This window comes from Astatotilapia calliptera, chromosome 12 (assembly GCF_900246225.1).
Source record: "Astatotilapia calliptera chromosome 12, fAstCal1.2, whole genome shotgun sequence".
Lineage (NCBI taxonomy): Eukaryota > Metazoa > Chordata > Actinopteri > Cichliformes > Cichlidae > Astatotilapia > Astatotilapia calliptera.
In genome coordinates, this window is record NC_039313.1 from 31,165,846 (window position 1) to 31,186,693 (window position 20,848).

Genomic DNA, 20,848 nt, shown 5'->3' on the forward strand with positions numbered 1-20,848 from the left:
TAAAATAAAGAATCACTTTACAATCAAATCTCAGTCTGACAGATTTTGATTTCAGAGGTTTTGGCGTCTCCTGCATTTCCAATATTAAAATATGGGAAGAGTTTCTCAGTGAAAGTGTCTCTGTGAGTGTAGATGTGAGTCATGTCTTTAGGTTCATAGAAGGACACCTCCCCCCTGTCATAGTCCAGCTGGACTCTGATCCTCTGGAGGCTCTTCTTCACTCTCACAGTCCGACCAACACCATTAGTGTATTTTCCACTGGCATACCATAAACACCAGATTCCATATTTTGGTGAAACAGAACGCTGTCCCCTCCTGTCAACTGACTCTTTAACTAAACCAACAATCCACCAAGGATGGTCTCCCACCTCCACCTCCCAGCTGTGTTTCCCTGAGCTGAAGCCCTCAGAGCCAAAAACATCAGGATACTTAGTGTTTCTCTCTGGATTATCAGGAAGCTGCTGCCATGTGTCTCCACATCTCACACTGGTCAGATCATCAGACAGATAGAGAACTGGGTTTGCAGTGTTTGGGTCCAGAATGACAGGACTGAAGTGGACCTTCTCCTTCATCTTCTCCCACACTCTGAAGGACAGGTTGCCCAGGTGTTTGGCCACATCTATCAGTGCTCCTGAGACCAGCTGTGGATCTGACACTGAGCTCTGGGCTCTGGCTCTGCTCTGAGTGTCTTTATAACTGCTGAGGAATGGCACGCTGTGTTTCTGCAGCTCTTCTTCAACAGCAGAGATGCTGTCTGACAGAGAGGAGATCTGCTCCTCAATCATCTTCATCTCTCTGTTGATAGTCCTCCCCTTCTGCTCCTCTTCCTCTCTCAGAGCTGCCAGTCTGGACTCCTCTTCCTCTTTCAGGAACTGCTGGAGCTTGTTGAACTCTGCTCTGATCTGCCTCTCTGTGGACAACAGCTGCTTCTTGGAGTGTTGAATCACTTCATTGTATGTTTCCTCCACTTGTTTGTATTTGTTCCTCTTGTCCTGCAGAGACTTTAAGTCAGATTTCAGCTGCTCCTTCAGGTCACTGACTGCTTCTTCTACAGGAACCACTTTGTGACTCTGGTGGAGAGAAAACTCACACACAGGACACACAGCTCTCTGCTCATCCACACAGAACAGTTTAGGCTCTTCCTCATGTTTACTGCACACCACTGTTAATTTCTTCTCTCTCTTTTCTGTCTCAGATGATCCAGATTTCTGTCTCCCAGCAAATGAATCAGCAAGTTCTTTCAGTGTAAAGTTGGCAATAGGATGATCCTTTGAAGATTTTCTTTTACAAATGGGACAGTTTTTGTTTTTAGTTTGTTCCCAGAATTTCTGCAGGCAGCTTGAACAGAAGCTGTGGCTGCAGCTCAGAGACACAGGATCTCTGAAAGTCTCTGAACACACATGGCAGCTCACGAAATTTTCCAAAAGTCTGACTTTCTCAGCCATTTGATCTTAAAGTATTATTAACTCACCAAATTAGTGTCTCTTGAACTTTCTGATAAAAATCCTCCAAACGTGTGTTTTGCAGCAGAGATCTGACTCCCTGTAATGGCGTCTCAGCTCAGTTCAAAAGTGTCGGAATTTACTTTCATTTTCATGAATCACGATCACGTGTTAAACTGAAACACGCACAAAACACTTGTGTCCGTCAGAGGGCGCTGTCAGAGTCATTCAGATAGTTTTCAGTTTCTGCTCCTTAAAACGACACAAAAGTGAAAAATGTAGAAAATTTTGACTTCTCCTTTAAAAAAAAACGAAACCTAAAAAGAACATAAAAATGACACAAAGAAGGTGAAGCTGTGGTGTTTCAGAAGTTCATCACAGGGTTTAGATTGTCAACCTGCCAGACCTCTGCTCTCACACTCAAAACAAAGAAAAATTCTTGACCCTCATGAACATGAGGGTATAATTCTGAGTAAAATGCAGCTGAAATACATGAAATCAAAAGTTTATTCTTTTCAAATAATACATCATTAAAATATGCTTGTTATAAACGAAATGTATTCCAGTGAAGTTAATTTCCTTTGACCAGATTCAATCAAAGATGACTGTATTACTGTAAACTGACTACATCCTGTAAGTAGTTCGAGTTCAGGGACACAGGATCTCTGAATGTCTCTGAACATGTTACAGTTCAGGAAAGTTTCTACACTCATCAAATGTCACATCTTTACAGCTTGTACCTTACAGTCCTTCAAAAAAGCAAAGTTCTTTTAGAGAATTCACCAAAGACGATATCTGCTTTTACTACCTGGTCTGTGGCCTCAAACCTGCATAAGAGTTTAGACTTTTAGACTCCAACTTTCAAGTTTGTCATGAACTGAAATGTGATGAGCTGACCAGTGTTAGAGATGTCACCGAAATAATAATGAAAAATAAAGAGAAAAATCACAGCGAACAGACCAGAAATGCTAATAATCAAAAAATAAATCTGATATAAACTGTTGATATGACATAATATGACACTGAACTGTGACAACACAGAAGAATTTACAGTCACATGTCACAAATCAAATTCTGGTCAAAGTCATGTTTAAGGTACTACTGCCTCGAAGTTGTCAATCACGTCCACTTTCTTGAAAAATAATTAAAAAGACAAAAAACAACAACAACATTATAGAGCTCTTATAAATGCATTAAATGAAGCCAATGAAAGAAAAAATACAAAGAGTGAAGTGTTCAATAAATCAATACATAATATGACACAATAAGGATCTTATGTCCAAACTATTTACAGGGATTGTGGTGTGAGGTGTAGATTTTCTGTATCCTTGTGGCAGTGAGGGTGAAACAGTTGTTGAAGGAAGTGTTTATCTGCAGGTCCAGTAAGAGGTGCAGAGGATGGTCTGGGTCCATTATCCACAGCAGCAGTCATCAGGATGGAGGAATCCAATCAGGTTGTATAAACCGAATTAATGAAATATTCATTTTTTTAAAATTCCTATTAAAAATTCTCTTTTTGCACTACTCCCTGTGCAAAAAAGACAAAAAAACAAACAAAAAAACAATAACATATGATTACTGTTTTTAAGTTTTTTAAGATAAATACAGTTAAAGGAAGTGAAAATGTGGGACAAACATTAACCCATAAAGAAAAGGCAGAGGGTTTGGATTAAACATGAAACAAGACACAGCTGGGCAAAAGTTTAGTAGAGAGAAATTGGTTCTCCACAAAGTTCAGTTCAGTAGTGCTGAGCTAATGCTATACTGTGATCAATGCAATGACAAAGTATGTGTGAGAAACCACAGTATCAATATTAGGTTGCACAGTAGATGCACAGAGTCACACATAAGGCCAATGACAATATTTTAGGTGGGTCGAGTATCCAAAAATTGTACTCAAGCAAGAGTAACATTACTTTACAATATTGTTACTCAAGTAAAATTGAAAAGTAGTCGTCCAAAAAATTAATCAAGTAAGAGTAAAGTAGTTGGTGAAAAGACTAATCAAGTACTGAGTAACTGGTTGTAATGTCTGATTTATTTTTCACCTTAAAAAAATGCTATCATACATACATACAAAAAAATAAAATAAATAAAAATACAAATTTTAGTGTTTTCAAATAGAATATAAAAACATTAACAAAATAAGGCACAAGAAATTGAATTTCCAGATTTCAGTTTTTCCCAACATAAAGCTTTTTAACCAATAACTACAATAAATAATATAAATATATGAACAGTGCAAACCATTTCCAGTGACAAGATGTGCTGTATACATTATATTCACTTTTACTCCAAATGGCACAGCATCCTCAGAAAAAAAAACATTAGAACGAGGCAACTTCAACATATGTACATACAAGGTAGCTCACTTTACCACAACGACCACCCCCACCCTCCCCAATCCAGACCCTACGACCACCACCACCCTCTCCAATCCGGACTCAACGACCTCCACCACACCTCTCACCCCCCTTTCCTCCTCCCTGAAACTCAGAATACACACTGAGGATGTGAGCCGACTATTCCAGAAACAGAAGCCCAGGAAAGCCCCCGGACCAGACGGTGTCTCACCCTCCTGCCTCAAAACCTGTGCTGAACAGCTGGCTCCCATCTTTACTCGCATCTTCAACAGATCCCTGGAACTGTATGAAGTTCCCTCCTGCTTCAAACGCTCCACCATCATCCCTGTTCCCAAGAAACCCACCATCAAAGGACTGAATGACTACAGACCTGTCGCCTTGACGTCTGTGGTCATGAAATCCTTCGAACGACTGGTGTTAGCCCATCTGAAAGACATTACAGGCCACCAGCTGGACCCTCTGCAGTTTGCCTACCGGGCAAACAGGTCAGTGGATGATGCAGTGAACATGGGGCTGCATTACGCCCTGCAACACCTTGACCGCCCGGGAACTTATGCCAGGGTCCTGTTTGTGGACTTTAGTTCAGCTTTTAACACCATTGTGCCTGAACTTCTTTCCTCCAAACTCTCCCAGCTCAGCGTGTCACCAGCTACCTGTCAGTGGATCACCAGCTTCCTGACAGACAGAAAGCAACAAGTGAGGCTGGGGGAGATCACCTCTGAAACCCGGTCCCTCAGTATTTGTGCCCCCCAAGGATGTGTCCTCTCACCACTACTGTTCTCCCTCTACACTAACGACTGCACCTCCAAGAACTCGGCTGTTAAACTCCTAAAGTTTGCAGATGACACCACTGTCATTGGCCTCATTCAGGATGGTGATGGGTCTGCATACCGGCAGGAAGTTGAGCGGCTGGTACTCTGGTGCAGTCAGCACAATCTGGAGCTGAACACTCTTAAGACTGTAGAGATGACAGTGGACTTCAGGAGACATCCCTCAACTCTGCTCCCCCTCACCATATCAGACAGCCCTGTGTCAACTGTGAAGATCTTCAAGTTCCTGGGTACAACCATCTCCCAGGACCTGAAGTGGGAGACCAACATCAACTCCATACTCAAAAAGACCCAGCAGAGGATGTACTTCCTGAGACAACTGGGGAAGTACAGTCTTCCACATGAGCTGCTGATCCAGTTCTACACTGCAGTCATTGAGTCTGTCCTGTGCTCCTCCATCACAGTCTGGTATGGAGCAGCCACTAAACAGGACAGTTTGTTCTCAAGGTTCTTGCTGTGAAGCTGTAACTGTTTAGCAGTGAAGAGGAGTATCACACAGTCTTTCACAAGCTCCAGATGCAGGAAGAGCTGTATTGATTTTGACTGATAGCTTCTTGATGTGAGGAAAGCAATAGATCAGGGGTTGGCAACCCTGGGCACTCTAACCACAGCTGGCCCTGATGGCATGACAGGCAATGAATTAATCTGAAAACGTGCATTAAAAATAAATATCTACGGTCAGGCCAGCGGTGCACATCGCAAATTAGCTCGAGTAGACATGTTAGTTGTGCCGCTTCTTAATGACAGTATCTTAGCTAACAACCCCAACTACATGATTCAACTTGCAATTGGCTAAAAATCACTTCGCCTACCGGTGAGAGATGTTACTAGCTGGCAGTTTTTCAAGCAATGTTGAAACGTCCACACTCCAACACTTCAAATGGTAAAAATGGTAAAATGACCTGTATTTGTATAGCGCTTTACTAGTCCCTAAGGACCCCAAAGCGCTTTACACATCCAGTCATCCACCCATTCACACACATATTCACACACTGGTGATGGCAGCTACATTGTAGCCACAGCCACCCTGGGGTGCACTGACAGGCGCTTCATGCTTCAGGTGCTGCCCACTCAGCGCAGCATCAACACCACGGAAATACACGGATACATCCGAAGACTCAAGACAGAAATCACTGTGCATGTTCAGGACTTTCGGGTGTATGGACCAATGCTTTCTTTTCTGATCAAGTCAGAAAGCTTTAATGAGCAGCTGGATTTGTCTCTCTTTAACTGGCTGGACACAGAAGACATCGAAATGCAGCTGATTGAACTGAAAAGCTCGACTACCTGACAAGTCTTAAGAACATTGCATTATTGACAGTATTTGGCTCTACATATTTGCGTGAGGAGATTTTCTCTCACACGAAGAGTGTTCTCAGCGCCTCCCATAGCAGTAGGAATGCTAGACACTCAGGAACCTGTGTCTCTGAGTGGGAGACCAGAGATCACAGACCAGAGCAGTGTCTCCTTTACACGCGCTGTGACAGTTTCACGCTCTGGCGGGCAGCTACCTGCTCCCGGATAGAAATCCTGCTCACGCGAGTAAATTGACTTTTAACAGCCCAAACGAGGACGGGGTCCTAATGTGAGTTACTCTGTGGCAGCGACAGAAATGCTGTTTTAAACTGTATTTGTTCACAATTTGAAAAATAAAGTTTGCTGAATTCATTGTTAACAGTTATTGTTTGTGTGCAGCGGTGGAAATACAGACAACTGTCACTGGATTATTTAATGTTGAAGAAATCTTTAAACCAGAGGATTCTAGTTCTGAAGCCTCTGCACTACAGTGACACCAGAGAGCAGAGACATTTTAACCAGTGGAGTTTTGGCCAGATTCTTTCCCTGCAGGAGAGCTTTGTGGGTGTTGGTCGAGGCCTGTACTGCCCTCTCTCCCCCTCTGAATGTGTGGTGGTTGCAGATGACACACAAGACTCAAACTTACAGACACTACAGCGACCACATCAGCAGCAGCAGTTTGATTTGATCCTAAAGAGACAATTTGGTTTATCGCAGCAGGATTCTGGATTTGAGCTGATCAGACTGACACTGACCTGAGGTGAAAGTGTGATTAGACATTTTATTTGTTTATTTAAAATATTTACAGATGAACTTGGCTCAGTCTTAGTGTTCTGTTTATCTGTTAAGTGAAGTCATTTCTAACATTTAATGATTTACATTTAAAAATGGGATAAGTGTAAATGTTTACAGTGTAAACATTTTTACTAGAGAGGAAAATATGAACTTTGTCTCCATCTTGTGCGTAAATATAATATACAAATAAAACATCACTATTATAAAGCTGCACCTTCATCTGAAATCTCTGCAGCTTTGTTCATACAAACTATTTTCTGAGTTTGTAAACATACAGATTAGCTGTGAGAATGTAAAGTTTATCAATGATCACATTTGATTTCTGTCTGGAGTTAAATGTGAATGTTGGTGTGAAAAAAAGATTTAAAATGTAGCTGCTTAAAATAAATTCTTGATTTGATAAAATCTGCTGATTGTTTCAATAAAACAGCTTCAGCACAACAAGAATATTTACAAACTAATAGAAGCAAATAATCTTTTATTCTAAGGAGTCAGTTAAATGTAAACACAACAATCAAAGTGAGTTTCCAAGTTAAATGAATCTGAACTAATGACTGTGTCTGAAAAGCTGATTTACTGTCAAACACAACAACAACAGAATCACTGAATTTATTTATTTCACTTCACAGAAACATTTTGTGATCTGAATAATCAAAGAGAGCAGTTAAAGAATAACATTGAAGTACAAATCAAAGGTAGGTGATTCATTGAAACACTGAGACTGAGAGTGAAGTTTGAAAATCAAATTAAAACCTAATTATGAAACATGAGAAGATCCAGAAATCTTTCAAACTGTGAGAGATGTCAGCTTCTGATTAAGGTTAAAAACAACACAAGAAAGAACATTTTTAATGAAATCAATCAAGTGTAGTTACACTGATGAGACAGCGTCACAACTTAGAAGTCATTTCTTTGAATTTGGAAAACTTTAAAGAAGACGTGTTTCTTTCAAATGTTATTTAACTGAAAACAAGATGCTGATAATCAGGACATTTAAATCTTGTAGTTGTAAAGTTGACTCTTGCTGATGTTTAATCATGAATCCTTCTTTTAAGAAGTGTCACAGTTTGCTGTTCACACTCAACAACTTTGAAAAGCAAAGAAATCATCATTCAGATTTTAAAACTATCAAAAGTATTTACATGAACAACATGAGAAATATTCTGAAAATATTAATTTAAAAGAAACAAGAAAAAAATGTAAAAGTTTCTGACAGAAACTCGAGTGGGTCACAAGATTTTCACATGAAAAAGTTGCTTTAGTTTCATTGAATTGCTAATAGTTCCACTAGAACAACAAAATAAAACAAAACCTGATAATGAAGTCAGACAGTGTGATTAATAATTTCCCTAAAATTAACCCTGCTGCTGTACTGAAAAAACAGTTAAAATAAAGAATCACTTTACAATCAAATCTCAGTCTGACAGATTTTGATATCAGAGGTTTTGGCGTCTCCTGCATTTCCAATATTAAAATATGGGAAGAGTTTCTCAGTGAAAGTGTCTCTGTAAGTGCAGATGTGAGTCATGTCTTCAGGGTCATAGAAGGACACCTCCCCCCTGTCATAGTCCAGCTGGACTCTGATCCTCTGGAGACTCTTCTTCACTGTCCCAGTCTGACCAACACAATTAGTGTATTTTCCACTGTCATATTTTAAACGCCAGATTCCATATTTTGGTGAACCAGAACACTCTCCCTTCCTGTCAACTGACTCTTTAACTAAACCCACAGTCCAGTCAGGATGGTCTCCCACCTCCACCTCCCAGCTGTGTTTCCCTGAGCTGAAGCCCTCAGAGCCAAAAACAGTGGGATACTTAGTGTTTCTCTCTGGATTATCAGGAAGCTGCTGCTTTGTGTCTCCATTCCTCACACTGGTCAGATCATCAGACAGATAGAGCCAGCGGTTTGCAGTGTTTGGGTCCAGAATGACAGGACTGAAGTGGACCTTCTCCTTCATCTTCTCCCACACTCTGAAGGACAGGTTGCCCAGGTGTTTGGCCACATCTATCAGTGCTCCTGAGACCAGCTGTGGATCTGACACTGAGCTCTGGGCTCTGGCTCTGCTCTGAGTGTCTTTATAACTGCTGAGGAATGGCACGCTGTGTTTCTGCAGCTCTTCTTCAACAGCAGAGATGCTGTCTGACAGAGAGGAGATCTGCTCCTCAATCATCTTCATCTCTCTGCTGATAGTCCTCCCCTTCTGCTCCTCTTCCTCCCTCAAAGCTGCCAGTCTGGACTCCTCTTCCTCTTTCAGGAACTGCTGGAGCTTGTTGAACTCTGCTCTGATCTGCCTCTCTGTGGACAACAGCTGCTTCTTGGAGTGTTGAATCACTTCATTGTATGTTTCCTCCACTTGTTTGTATTTGTTCCTCTTGTCCTGCAGAGACTTTAAGTCAGATTTCAGCTGCTCCTTCAGGTCACTGACTGCTTCTTCTACAGGAACCACTTTGTGACTCTGGTGGTGAGGAAAGTCACACACAGTACACACAGCTCTCTGCTCATCCACACAGAACAGTTTAGGTTCTTCGTCGTGTTTACTGCACACTGCCATTAATTTCTTTTCTCCTGTCTCAGATGATCCAGATTTCTGTCTCCCAGCAAATGAATCAGCAAGTTCTTTCAGCGCAAAGTTGACATAAGGACGATCCTTTGAAGATTTTCTTTTACAAATGGGACAGTTTTGGTTTGTTGTTTGTTTCCAGAATTTCTGCAGGCAGCTTGAACAGAAGCTGTGGTTGCAGCTCAGAGACACAGGATCTCTGAAAGTCTCTGAGCACACATGGCAGCTCAGGAAATTTTCAAAAAGAGCTCTCTCAGCCATTTGATCTTTAAGTATTATTAACTCACCAAATTAGTGTCTCTTGAACTTTCTGATAAAAATCCTCCAAACGTGTGTTTTTCAGCAGAGATCTGACTCCCTGTAATGGCGTCTCAGCTCAGTTCAAAAGTGCCGGAATTTACTTTCATTTTCATGAATCACGATCACGTGTTAAATTGAAACACGCACATAACACTTGTGTCCATCAGAGGGCGCTGTGTGTGTCATTCAGATAGTTTTCAATTTGTGCTCCTTAAAACGACACAAAAGTGAAAAATGTAGAAAATCTTGACTTCTCCTTTTTAAAAAACGAAACCTAAATAGAACATAAAAATTAGACAAAGAAGGTGAAGCTGTGGTCTTTCAGAAGTTCAAGTAGGAAAAGTCAGCATGTTCTCAGAGTTTTTATCTGCAGTTTGAACTAAAGTTTTCGTTGCAGCCAAAGACAGAAATGTGGATTCATCACAGGGTTTAGATTGTCAACCTGCCAGACCTCTGCTCTCACACTCAAAACAAAGAAAAATTCCTGACCCTCATGAACATGAAGCAATAATTTAGAATAAAATGCAGCTGAAATACATGAAATCAAAAGTTTATTCTTTTCAAATAATACATCATTAAAATATGCTTGTTATAAACTAAATATATACCAGTGAATACATTTATACATTAATAACCACCAAACACAATATCTGCTTTTACTACCTGGGCTGTGGCCTCAAACCTGCATAAGATTTTAGACCTTTAGACTCCAACTTTCAAGTTTGTCTTGAACTGAAATGTGATGAGATGGTGATGTCACCAAAATAATAATGAAAAATAAAGAGAAGAATCACAGTGGACACTGAGAAACCAGAAATGCTAATAATGAAAAAATAAACAAACTGATTTTAACTTGTTGATATGACATTAAACTGTGACAACACAGAAGAATTTGCAGTCACATGTCACAAATCAGTTGCTGGTCAAAGTCATGTTTAAGGTACTACTGCCTTGAAGTTATCAATCACATCCACTTCTTTAAATGAAAAAGAACACCGTAGACCTCTTATCAATGCATTATATGAATCCATGACAAGACAACAGTTACTTTATTTATTCCAGAAGTTGGGAAATTACTGTGTTAAAGCAGCCAATTTCACGTACAGGGTCTCTCTAATGGTGTGAGATCTGGCAGGTGTCTAGTCACAAAATACATTTAACAAGTATTTTTGATCATTCACTTAAAGAAGCAGCGGCGCTCTTAAGACTTTTCTGTGACTGATGAAGTCAGACAGAGTTTGTGTGAGAAACCAGAGTTAGGCTGATGTTGTTAGGCTGTACAATAAATGCACAAAGTCACATATAACAGTGTTAAGCCAATGATGATATTTTAATATTCTTCATAGAAATGAATGCATGAAACAGTGCATTAGCTTATGATTAATAAAAACATATTCAAAACCACAATTGTTTAATTAATGGAGAGATCACTAAATGGCAGCAATAAATACTTGATTAAATAGGCTGATGCTAGTACTGGGTACCTTGTTTAGTGGGGTGTAAGTAAACTGTGTTAATTTGAACTAGCATTAGGAGACTTAAACGGTAATTTTTTACAGAATCCTAAACTGCTGATGATGCAGCCCATCAGCTTTGATGTTGAGGATTTAAGTATTTGGGAGTACTGCTAGACTCAAAATTACCCTTTAAAAAAACACGTTTAAAAAGTAGTGAGAACTGTAAATGTTAATATACTGAACTTTAGACATATCCGCACATCAGAAAAAGCAGTGATTACCTTCCTGCACTCTATGATACTGGCTCATATTGAATACTGTATTACAAGTTGGTCCTTTACCAGTCTTGTTGCTATTGGGCCAATCGAAGTATGCTACAAAAGAGCATTGAAAATATTAGACAAAAAACTTTTGTCATACAACCATTGTCAAATTTTAGATAAATACAAGTTTCTAAATTTTACTAATTTCAAATTATTTAAAGTGTAACATAAACAGTGAAGCTGGAGGATGAACGTTAAATTTTTTCCACTTGATAAAAGTTAATGTGAGGGTTCCCGATGGTTTGGGACAAATGCAATCACATGGCAGGATGCTGTAAACGGACCGAACTTCAGTCAGGAGAACAACTGAGATAATCCATCCACAATACGAGGTTAGTCATTAATATACTGCAACAACATGGGAATAGAGCAGCTGCAAGAAATTTCAACATTAATGAATCAATGGTACGGAAGTGGAGGAAGCAAGAAGAATGAGTTGAGTAAAGTTTGATGTGACTGTTTTGTTTCGCTTGGTGCACCTTATGTATGAAAACAGACCCGTTCATCGACAGTGCGCCTTATAATCTGAAAAATATGGTACGTAAAATTTGTATGTAATGTATTTGTAATTAATTTTAACATGTTTATCATGATGAAGACAATCTGTGACAGGTGACCGTAATAATTATAGTCTGAGATTTAACAAAAAAATATGAGGGTTAGTTTGTGTCTTTTGGAAACGTATTACACAGGAAGTAGAAGCAGGATCAAGGATGAGTTAACAGCAAATGGCAGTGACAGCTCTCTGCAGACTGTAGTTTATATGACTCACTTTAAAGTTTGCCTGTTGTAATTATGAAATTAACTATCAAAATATAGCTGCCAAGCTAACAAAATCAAATCAGAAGCATCATGCACCACTTCATGTACTGACAAATTCTGCAAATAGAAATGCAGGATGTTGCTCATTTTTTAATCGGGTTTATGAGAACGTGTGAATGAACTCATGAAGAATCTTAATGTAACAGTGACCTGTGTCTAAATGAATAACATCACTTCATACGTTGAGCAAACCTGAACTTTTACATAAGGCAGGATTGAAAGTGGTTTTGGAGAGCTCATTCACAAACTATGATGTTATAGTGATGATTCCCACAATTTCAGCTGCAGCCTCCTCTTGTCTGAAGCTTCTGCCTCCTGCTCTCCACTCTCTTGTTAAAAGACAATAAAAAGACATACATGACAAAAATAGTGAGCCAGAAACCAACAGATTACCCACATGATAGCCTCAGACTCCCCAGTGTTTCAGTTTGTCTGACCACCTAAAAAGCAGGTGTCCAAAAGCAGTGTTGCCTCACAGCAAGAAGGCCCCAAGTTCATCTCCACCACCTGGGCCTTTCTGTGTGGACTTGTCATGTTTGGTAGGGTTCTCTCCGGCCTTTTTCCCACCTCCACTTGATATCTACAATATGTTATTTGTCTTCACCAGTTGGCGCAGCTAGGCTGTCGTTCAGATACACATATTATTTGTGTGAGTAGTTGCCCTCAAAACAAAAAAGGAAAAGAAGTAAAACATTTTGACAACTCATGTTTTACTTTATCTTAATATAGCAAAAAAAAAAAATGAGACCAAGAATGTGAAGTGTATCTTACTTATTGGAAGAACAATGCAATCAGTAGAGGTGGGCAGATCGATCCAAGTATTGATAGTATCGATACCAACTCTGGCATTGCTATGGGATCAAGTCTACCATGATAGGATTGATGCTTTGCTTCTATCCCCACATATTTGTATTAAATTCATACATTTTTTGGAGATTAAAATTACACCTCAAACATGCAGTCTGAGGTATAATTGTTACATGCCACGACAAGTGGCACTGTTATTCCTCTGTTTCTCTTGTCTTTCAAGTGTTAAAGCCTGTATCTATTGGCCCATTTAAAGTTAATTGGTATGTGTCTATTGGCTGATCTGTGCACAGTAGGTCAATCACTTGCAAGGGATCATTACAAAAGGGCAGCTGCCCAGCCGGTTGGACCTGCTTCTGACTCTCTCTCTGTTTCTGTGTGTGATCTTAAGGTGTAAATCTCAGCTTAAAGCTCACAAAACTATTTCAACACAGCAAACAGCTAAAACAGGAAATAACAGCAGGTGAATGGATTTAAACACAAAGTGTGGATCTTTCATCCGATGTCACGTACGTGGAAATGCTGTCGGGAGCTGAAAGCCGACACCTCACAGATTCTGCAGCTGCAGGTTTCGTCACTCTCAGACCAAAATTCACTGAACCAGCAGCAAAAGAAGATCAAAACCACGTTACACATTTTAAAAAATTGTCATGAATTTCCCTCTTACTTTAGCTGTTTTGCTCCCACCAGGATAAAAACCACACTTTTTGTAGAGCAGTGTCTCCTTTACACGCATTGTGACAATTTCACGCTCTGGCGGGCAGCTCCCTGCGTTCGGAGAGAAATCCTGCTCAAGCGAGTAAATTGACTTTTAACAGCCCAAACGAGGACGGGGTCCTAATGTGAGTTACTCTGTGGCAGCGACAGAAATGCTGTTTTAAACTGTATTTGTTTACAATTTGAAAAATAAAGTTTGCTGAATTCATTGTTAACAGTTATTGTTTGCGTGCAGCGGTGGAAATACAGACAACTGTCACTGGATTATTTAATGTTGAAGAAATCCTTAAACCAGAGGATTCTAGTTCTGAAGCCTCTGCACTACAGTGACACCAGAGAGCAGAGACATTTTAACCAGTGGAGTTTTGGCCAGATTCTTTCCCCGCAGGAGAGCTTTGTGGGTGTTGGTCGAGGCCTGTACTGCCCTCTCTCCCCCTCTGAATGTGTGGTGGTTGCAGATGACACACAAGACTCAAACTTACAGACACTACAGCGACCACATCAGCAGCAGCAGTTTGATTTGATCCTAAAGAGACAATTTGCTTTATCGCAGCAGGATTGTGGATTTGAGCTGATCAGACTGACACTGACCTGAGGTGAAAGTGTGATTAGACATTTTATTTGTTTATTTAAAATATTTACAGATGAACTTGGCTCAGTCTTAGTGTTCTGTTTATCTGTTAAGTGAAGTCATTTCTAACATTTAATGATTTACATTTAAAAATGGGATAAGTGTAAATGTTTACAGTGTAAACATTTTTACTAGAGAACAAAATCTGAACTTTGTCTCCATCTTGTGCGTAAATATAATATACAAATAAAACACCACTATTATAAAGCTGCACCTTCATCTGAAATCTCTGCAGCTTTGTTCATACAAACTATTTTCTGAGTTTGTAAACATACAGATTAGCTGTGAGAATGTAAAGTTTATCAATGATCACATTTGATTTCTGTCTGGGGTTAAATGTGAATGTTGGTCTGAAAAAAAGATTTAAAATGTAGCTGCTTAAAATAAATTCTTGATTTGATAAAATCTGCTGATTGTTTCAATAAAACAGCTTCAGCACAACAAGAATATTTACAAACTAATAGAAGCAAATAATCTTTTATTCTAAGGAGTCAGTTAAATGTAAACACAACAATCAAAGTGAGTTTCCATGTTAAATGAATCTGAACTAATGACTGTGTCTGAAAAGCTGATTTACTGTCAAACACAACAACAACAGAATCACTGAATTGATTTATTTCACTTCACAGAAACATTTTGTGATCTCAATAATCAAAGAGAGCAGTTAAAGAATAACATTGAAGTACAAATCAAAGGTAGGTGATTCACTGAAACACTGAGACTGAGAGTGAAGTTTGACAATCAAATTAAAACCTAATTATGAAACATGAGAAGATCCAGAAATCTTTCAAACTGTGAGAGATGTCAGCTTCTGATTAAGGTTAAAAACAACACAAGAAATAACATTTTTAATGAAATCAATCAAGTGTAGATACACTGATGAGACAGCGTCAGAACTTAGAAGTCATTTCTTTGAATTTGGAAAACTTTAAATAAGACGTGTTACTTTCAAATGTTATTTAACTGAAAACAAGATGCTGATAATCAGGACATTTAAATCTTGTAGTTGTAAAGTTGACTCTTGCTGATGTTTAATCATGAATCCTTCTTTTAAGAAGTGTCAGTTTGCTGTTCACACTCAACAACTTTGAAAAGCAAAGAAATCATCATTCAGATTTTAAAACTATCAAAAATATTTACACGAACAACATGAGAAATATTCTGAAAATATTAATTTAAAAGAAACAAGAAAAAAAATGTAAAAGTTTCTTACAGAAACTCGAGTGGGTCACAAGCTTTTCACATGAAAAAGTTGCTTTGGTTTCATTGAATTGCTAATAGTTCCACTAGATCAACAAAATGAAATAAAACCTGATAATGAAGTTAGACAGTGTGATGAATAATTTCCCTAAAATTAACCCTGTTGCTGTACTGAAAAAACAGTTAAAATAAAGAATCACTTTACAATCAAATCTCAGTCTGACAGATTTTGATATCAGAGGTTTTGGCGTCTCCTGCCTCTCCAACACTGAAATGTGGGAAGAGTTTCTCAGTGAAAGTGTCTCTGTAAGTGTAGATGTGAGTCATGTCTTCAGGGTCATAGAAGGACACCTCCCCCCTGTCATAGTCCAGCTGGACTCTGATCCTCTGGAGACTCTTCTTCACTGTCACAGTCTGACCATCACCATTAGTGTATTTTCCACTGCGATGTGTTAAACACCAGATTCCATATTTTGGTGAAGCAAAACACTCTCCCTTCCTGTCAACTGACTCTTTAACTAAACCTACAATCCAGACAGGATGGTCTCCCACCTCCACCTCCCAGCTGTGTTTCCCTGAGCTGAAGCCCTCAGAGCCAAAAACAGTGGCATACTCAGTGTTTCTCTCTGGATTATCAGGAAGTTGCTGCTTTGTGTCTCCTTGTCTCACACTGGTCAGATCATCAGACAGATAGAGCCAGCAGTGTGCAGTGTTTGGGTCCAGAATGACAGGACTGAAGTGGACCTTCTCCTTCATCGTCTCCCACACTCTGAAGGACAGGTTGCCCAGGTGTTTGGCCACATCTATCAGTGCTCCTGAGACCAGCTGTGGATCTGACACTGAGCTCTGGGCTCTGGCTCTGCTCTGAGTGTCTTTATAACTGCTGAGGAATGGCACGCTGTGTTTCTGCAGCTCTTCTTCAACAGCACAGATGCTGTCTGACAGAGAGGAGATCTGCTCCTCAATCATCTTCATCTCTCTGCTGATAGTCCTCCCCTTCTGCTCCTCTTCCTCCCTCAGAGCTGCCAGTCTGGACTCCTCTTCCTCTTTCAGGAACTGCTGGAGCTTGTTGAACTCTGCTCTGATCTGCCTCTCTGTGGACAACAGCTGCTTCTTGGAGTGTTGAATCACTTCATTGTATGTTTCCTCCACTTGTTTGTATTTGTTCCTCTTGTCCTGCAGAGACTTTAAGTCAGATTTCAGCTGCTCCTTCAGGTCACTGACTGCTTCTTCTACAGGAACCACTTTGTGACTCTGGTGGAGAGAAAAGTCACACACAGGACACACAGCTCTCTGCTCGTCCACACAGAACAGTTCAGGCTCTTTCTGATGATCATTACAAAATACATCCACTTTCCTCTTCTTTTTTACTGTCTCTGATGATTTGTCTTCCTGTCTTTGAGCAAAAGTGTCAGCAAGTTCTTTCAGTGTAAAGTTCACATTAGGAAGATCCTTTGAAGATTTTCTTTTACAAATGGGACAGTTTTTGTTTGTAGTTTGTTCCCAGAATTTCTGCAGGCAGCTTGAACAGAAGCTGTGGCTGCAGCTCAGAGACACAGGATCTCTGAAAGTCTCTGAGCACACATGGCAGCTCAGGAAATTTTCAAAAAGAGCTCTCTCAGCCATTTGATCTTTAAGTATTTTTAACTCACCAAATTAGTGTCTCTTGAACTTTCTGATTAAAATCCTCCAAACGTGTGTTTTTCAGCAGAGATCTGACTCCCTGTAATGGCGTCTCAGCTCAGTTCAAAAGTGTCGGAATTTACTTTCATTTTCATGAATCACGATCACGTGTTAAACTGAAACACGCACATAACACTTGTGTCCGTCAGAGGGCGCTGTCTGTGTCATTCAGATAGTTTTCAGTTTGTGCTCCTTAAAACGACACAAAAGTGAAAAATGTAGAAAATTTTGACTTCTCCTTTTAACAAAACGAAACCTAAACAGAACATAAAAATGACACAAAGAAGGTGAAGCTGTGGTGTTTCAGAAGTTCAAGTAGGAAAAGTCAGCATGTTCTCAGAGTTTTTATCTGCAGTTTTAATTAAAGTTGTCGTTGCAGCCAAAGACATAAATTTGGGTTCATCACAGGGTTTAGATTGTCAACCTGCCAGACCTCTGCTCTCACACTCAAAACAAAGAAAAATTCTTGACCCTCATGAACATGAGGGTATAATTCTGAGTAAAATGCAGCTGAAATACATGAAGTCAAAAGTTTATTTTTTCAAATAATACATCATTAAAATATGGTTGTTATGAACTAAATGTATACCAGTGAAGTTAATTTCCTTTGACCAGATTCAATCAAAGATGACTGTATTACTGTAAACTGATGACATCCTGTAAGTAGTTCGAGTTCAGGGACACAGGATCTCTGAATGTCTCTGAACACGTTACAGTTCAGGAAAGTTTCTACACTCATCAAATGTCACATCTTTACAGCTTGTACCTTACAGTCCTTCAAGAAAGCAAAGTTCTTTTAGAGAATTCACACGTTGTCATGGTGTTCTAGTTAATTAATAACCACCAAACACAATATCTGCTTTTACTACCTGGGCTGTGGCCTCAAACCTGCGTAAGAGTTTAGACCTTTAGACTCCAACTTTCAAGTTTGTCATGAACTGAAATGTGATGAGCTGACCAGTGTTAGAGATGTCACAGAAATTATAATGAAAAATAAAGAGAAAAATCACAGTGAACAGACCAGAAATGCTAATGATCAAAAAATAAAACTGATATAAACTGTTGATATGACATAATATGACACTGAACTGTGACAACACAGAAGAATTTACAGTCACATGTCACAAATCAGATTCTGGTCAAAGTCATGTTTAAGGTACTACTGCCTCGAAGTTGTTAATCACGTCCACTTTCTTGAAAAATAATTAAAAAGACAAAAAACAACAACAACATTATAGAGCTCTTATAAATACATTAAATGAAGCCAATGAAAGAAAAAATACAAAGAGTGAAGTGTTCAATAAATCAATACATAATATGACACAATAAAGATCTTATGTCCAAACTATTTACAGGGATTGTGGTGTGAGGTGTAGATTTTCTTTATCTTTGTGTCAGTGAAGCTGAAACAGTTGTTGAAGGAAGTGTTTATCTGCAGGTCCAGTAGGAGATGCAGAGGATGGTTTGGGTCCATTATCCACAGCAGCAGTCATCAGGATGGAGGGATCCAATCAGGTTGTATAAACCGAATGAATGAAATATTCAGTTTTTTTACAATCCTAAACTCATTACTTTCACCAAACGTGGAGCAACGTGTGTAGGGTATACCGATTATTGGCCATGATTGTAGCATAACTATCCACACAAAACACAGGCTTTATTCAGACCATGACATGTGAATTAAGACAATAACTATGGTGTTATACTTGGTTAGAGTTGTAGGGACTCCCAAAAACTTCCTTGAGGTGACCGTTTTTGTGATTTGACACTATATAAAAAATGAATTGAACTTTTGTGTGGTTTTGACCTTTTTGTAGAGCAGTGTCTGCTTTACACGCGCTGTGACAGTTTCACGCTCTCGCAGGTAGCTCTCTGTGCTCGGAGAGAAATCCTGCTCACGCGAGTAAATTTATTTTTATTTCTCTACAGGAACTTTGTGTTAAAGGGTCAACGCACCAAAAAGGGTTTTGATAAGATTTGATTGCTCGTGCAAGAGAGAAACTAATCAGGATGATTAATAATGAGCACAAGTTAAATGAGCTTATAACACTAAATTAGCTTTATTAGTCCTGCACAGAACAGACTGATCTTGAATTCTCTTAAAGTCTCTTATTAAAGAAGTAAATTATGAAACTGAAGATTTCTGAATCTTAAATAAAAAACTAAATCTTAAAGAAACAACCTAGCTGTGGGGTTTAGAACAAATGTAAGGATAAGTGTGAGCTACTTAACATCAACTGATCATGTTGATGTTTTTCTGTTTTTATTAAAGATGGCTGCTTTTCATTTGAAACGTTTCTGGCTCTGGTCTCTTCATTGTGCTTTCCTCCATCACTCCTCTGAACCTAGAACTAGTCCAGTAGCTTATATATCTATTTTACAGCGACATCAGTGCTACAACTGGTTCAAGAAAACAGTGTCAGCACAACAGGTGTATTTAAAAACCATCAGAATCAAATGTTCTTTTCTTCTAAGGAATCAATTAAATGTAAAAACAACAATAAAAGTAGAAACTTCTGTGATGAATGTATTTGAACTAGGGCTGTCTAAATTAACTCATTAATGCAGGTTAATCCATCATCATGATTAATCTGATTAACATTTTTAATGCAGTTAACCCATCTGAAGAGCAGAATGACTCAAAATCCCTGGAATGTCTCTGTCAACACATTTCGGGCAGTTTGTCCAAGTAGAGTCAAATGAGCAGTTGATCTGGTGACGGGCAGCTGAACCAACCAACTCAATATGCAAGATGACAAACAGCACGTTGGCCCTCTCAATGGGAAATCTGAGTATAAAAACAACAAGACTGAACAGTCGAGCAACATAAAGTATTATGCGCTTTGTGCAGGAAAGAATTTTGTTTTCTCCAAAGCACTTCCAGCTCAAAATATCACATTAACGCGAAGCATACGTTAGTCGGGAATGCTGCTAGCACTTTGTTGCCCAGCTTGCAACAAACCACTCACGAAGCATCGGGACTCAGTGAACCTACCTTGGACAATTTGACTGACACAATTGCCGAGTGGATTGCAACAAATTGCAGACCTATTAATATCGCCGAGGACATGGGCTTTACAAAGGTTTTGCAAGTTGATTTGTAAAAAGCTCCAACAAGAAGCACAATAGTGTCAAAAATTCATGGGCTCTATGAAACTGAAAAGGAAAAAAAGCACGAGGGTTTAGCTGTAGCCAAACATGTCGCCCTGACAGGTGACTACTGGACTTCTGTGAGTAACAGTAACTATCTTGGTGTTACTGCATATCTACTTACTGCTGCATAGGAATTAAAGTCATTTGCATTGAGAATAATGAAGACAGAGGAGCGTCACTTTGCAGAGGCATGTGCTGAACATTTGTTAACAGTGGCACATGAGTGGGAAACTGAGGGAAAAATCACAACTGTAGACTGTTCTCAGTTGCAGGCAACATTGTAAAGAAGCGGTCAGCTCTCCTCTCGGACATTATCAACAAGTTAGTCTTAGTAACAGGGCCACATTGATGTTGATAAATGTTTAGAGTTATTTGTTAACATGAATGTTCAAGATGTTCAATAAGCATGTTAAGTGCATATGTATTCCCTTTTTTCTTGAGTCTGTTTGCTCATGCAAAATGAAATGCG

The 20,848-nt window shown here is 39.2% G+C and overlaps 3 protein-coding genes across 3 annotated transcripts; all 3 read right to left on the reverse strand.

The window, feature by feature from the left end:
- Positions 1–1,618, reverse strand: LOC113033684 (nuclear factor 7, brain-like). The gene has a single exon (XM_026187722.1). The coding sequence runs from the start codon at positions 1,443–1,445 to the stop codon at positions 24–26; it is 1,422 nt and encodes a 473-aa protein (XP_026043507.1). The 5' UTR covers positions 1,446–1,618; the 3' UTR covers positions 1–23.
- Positions 1,619–7,957: 6,339 nt separating this feature from the next.
- Positions 7,958–9,662, reverse strand: LOC113033654 (tripartite motif-containing protein 35-like). The gene has a single exon (XM_026187669.1). It carries the CDS (start codon positions 9,545–9,547, stop codon positions 8,135–8,137), a length of 1,413 nt encoding a protein of 470 aa, XP_026043454.1. The 5' UTR covers positions 9,548–9,662; the 3' UTR covers positions 7,958–8,134.
- Positions 9,663–15,681: 6,019 nt separating this feature from the next.
- LOC113033621 (tripartite motif-containing protein 35-like) lies at positions 15,682–17,343 on the reverse strand. Its single transcript, XM_026187598.1, has one exon. The coding sequence runs from the start codon at positions 17,167–17,169 to the stop codon at positions 15,751–15,753; it is 1,419 nt and encodes a 472-aa protein (XP_026043383.1). The 5' UTR covers positions 17,170–17,343; the 3' UTR covers positions 15,682–15,750.
- Positions 17,344–20,848: the final 3,505 nt, after the last annotated feature.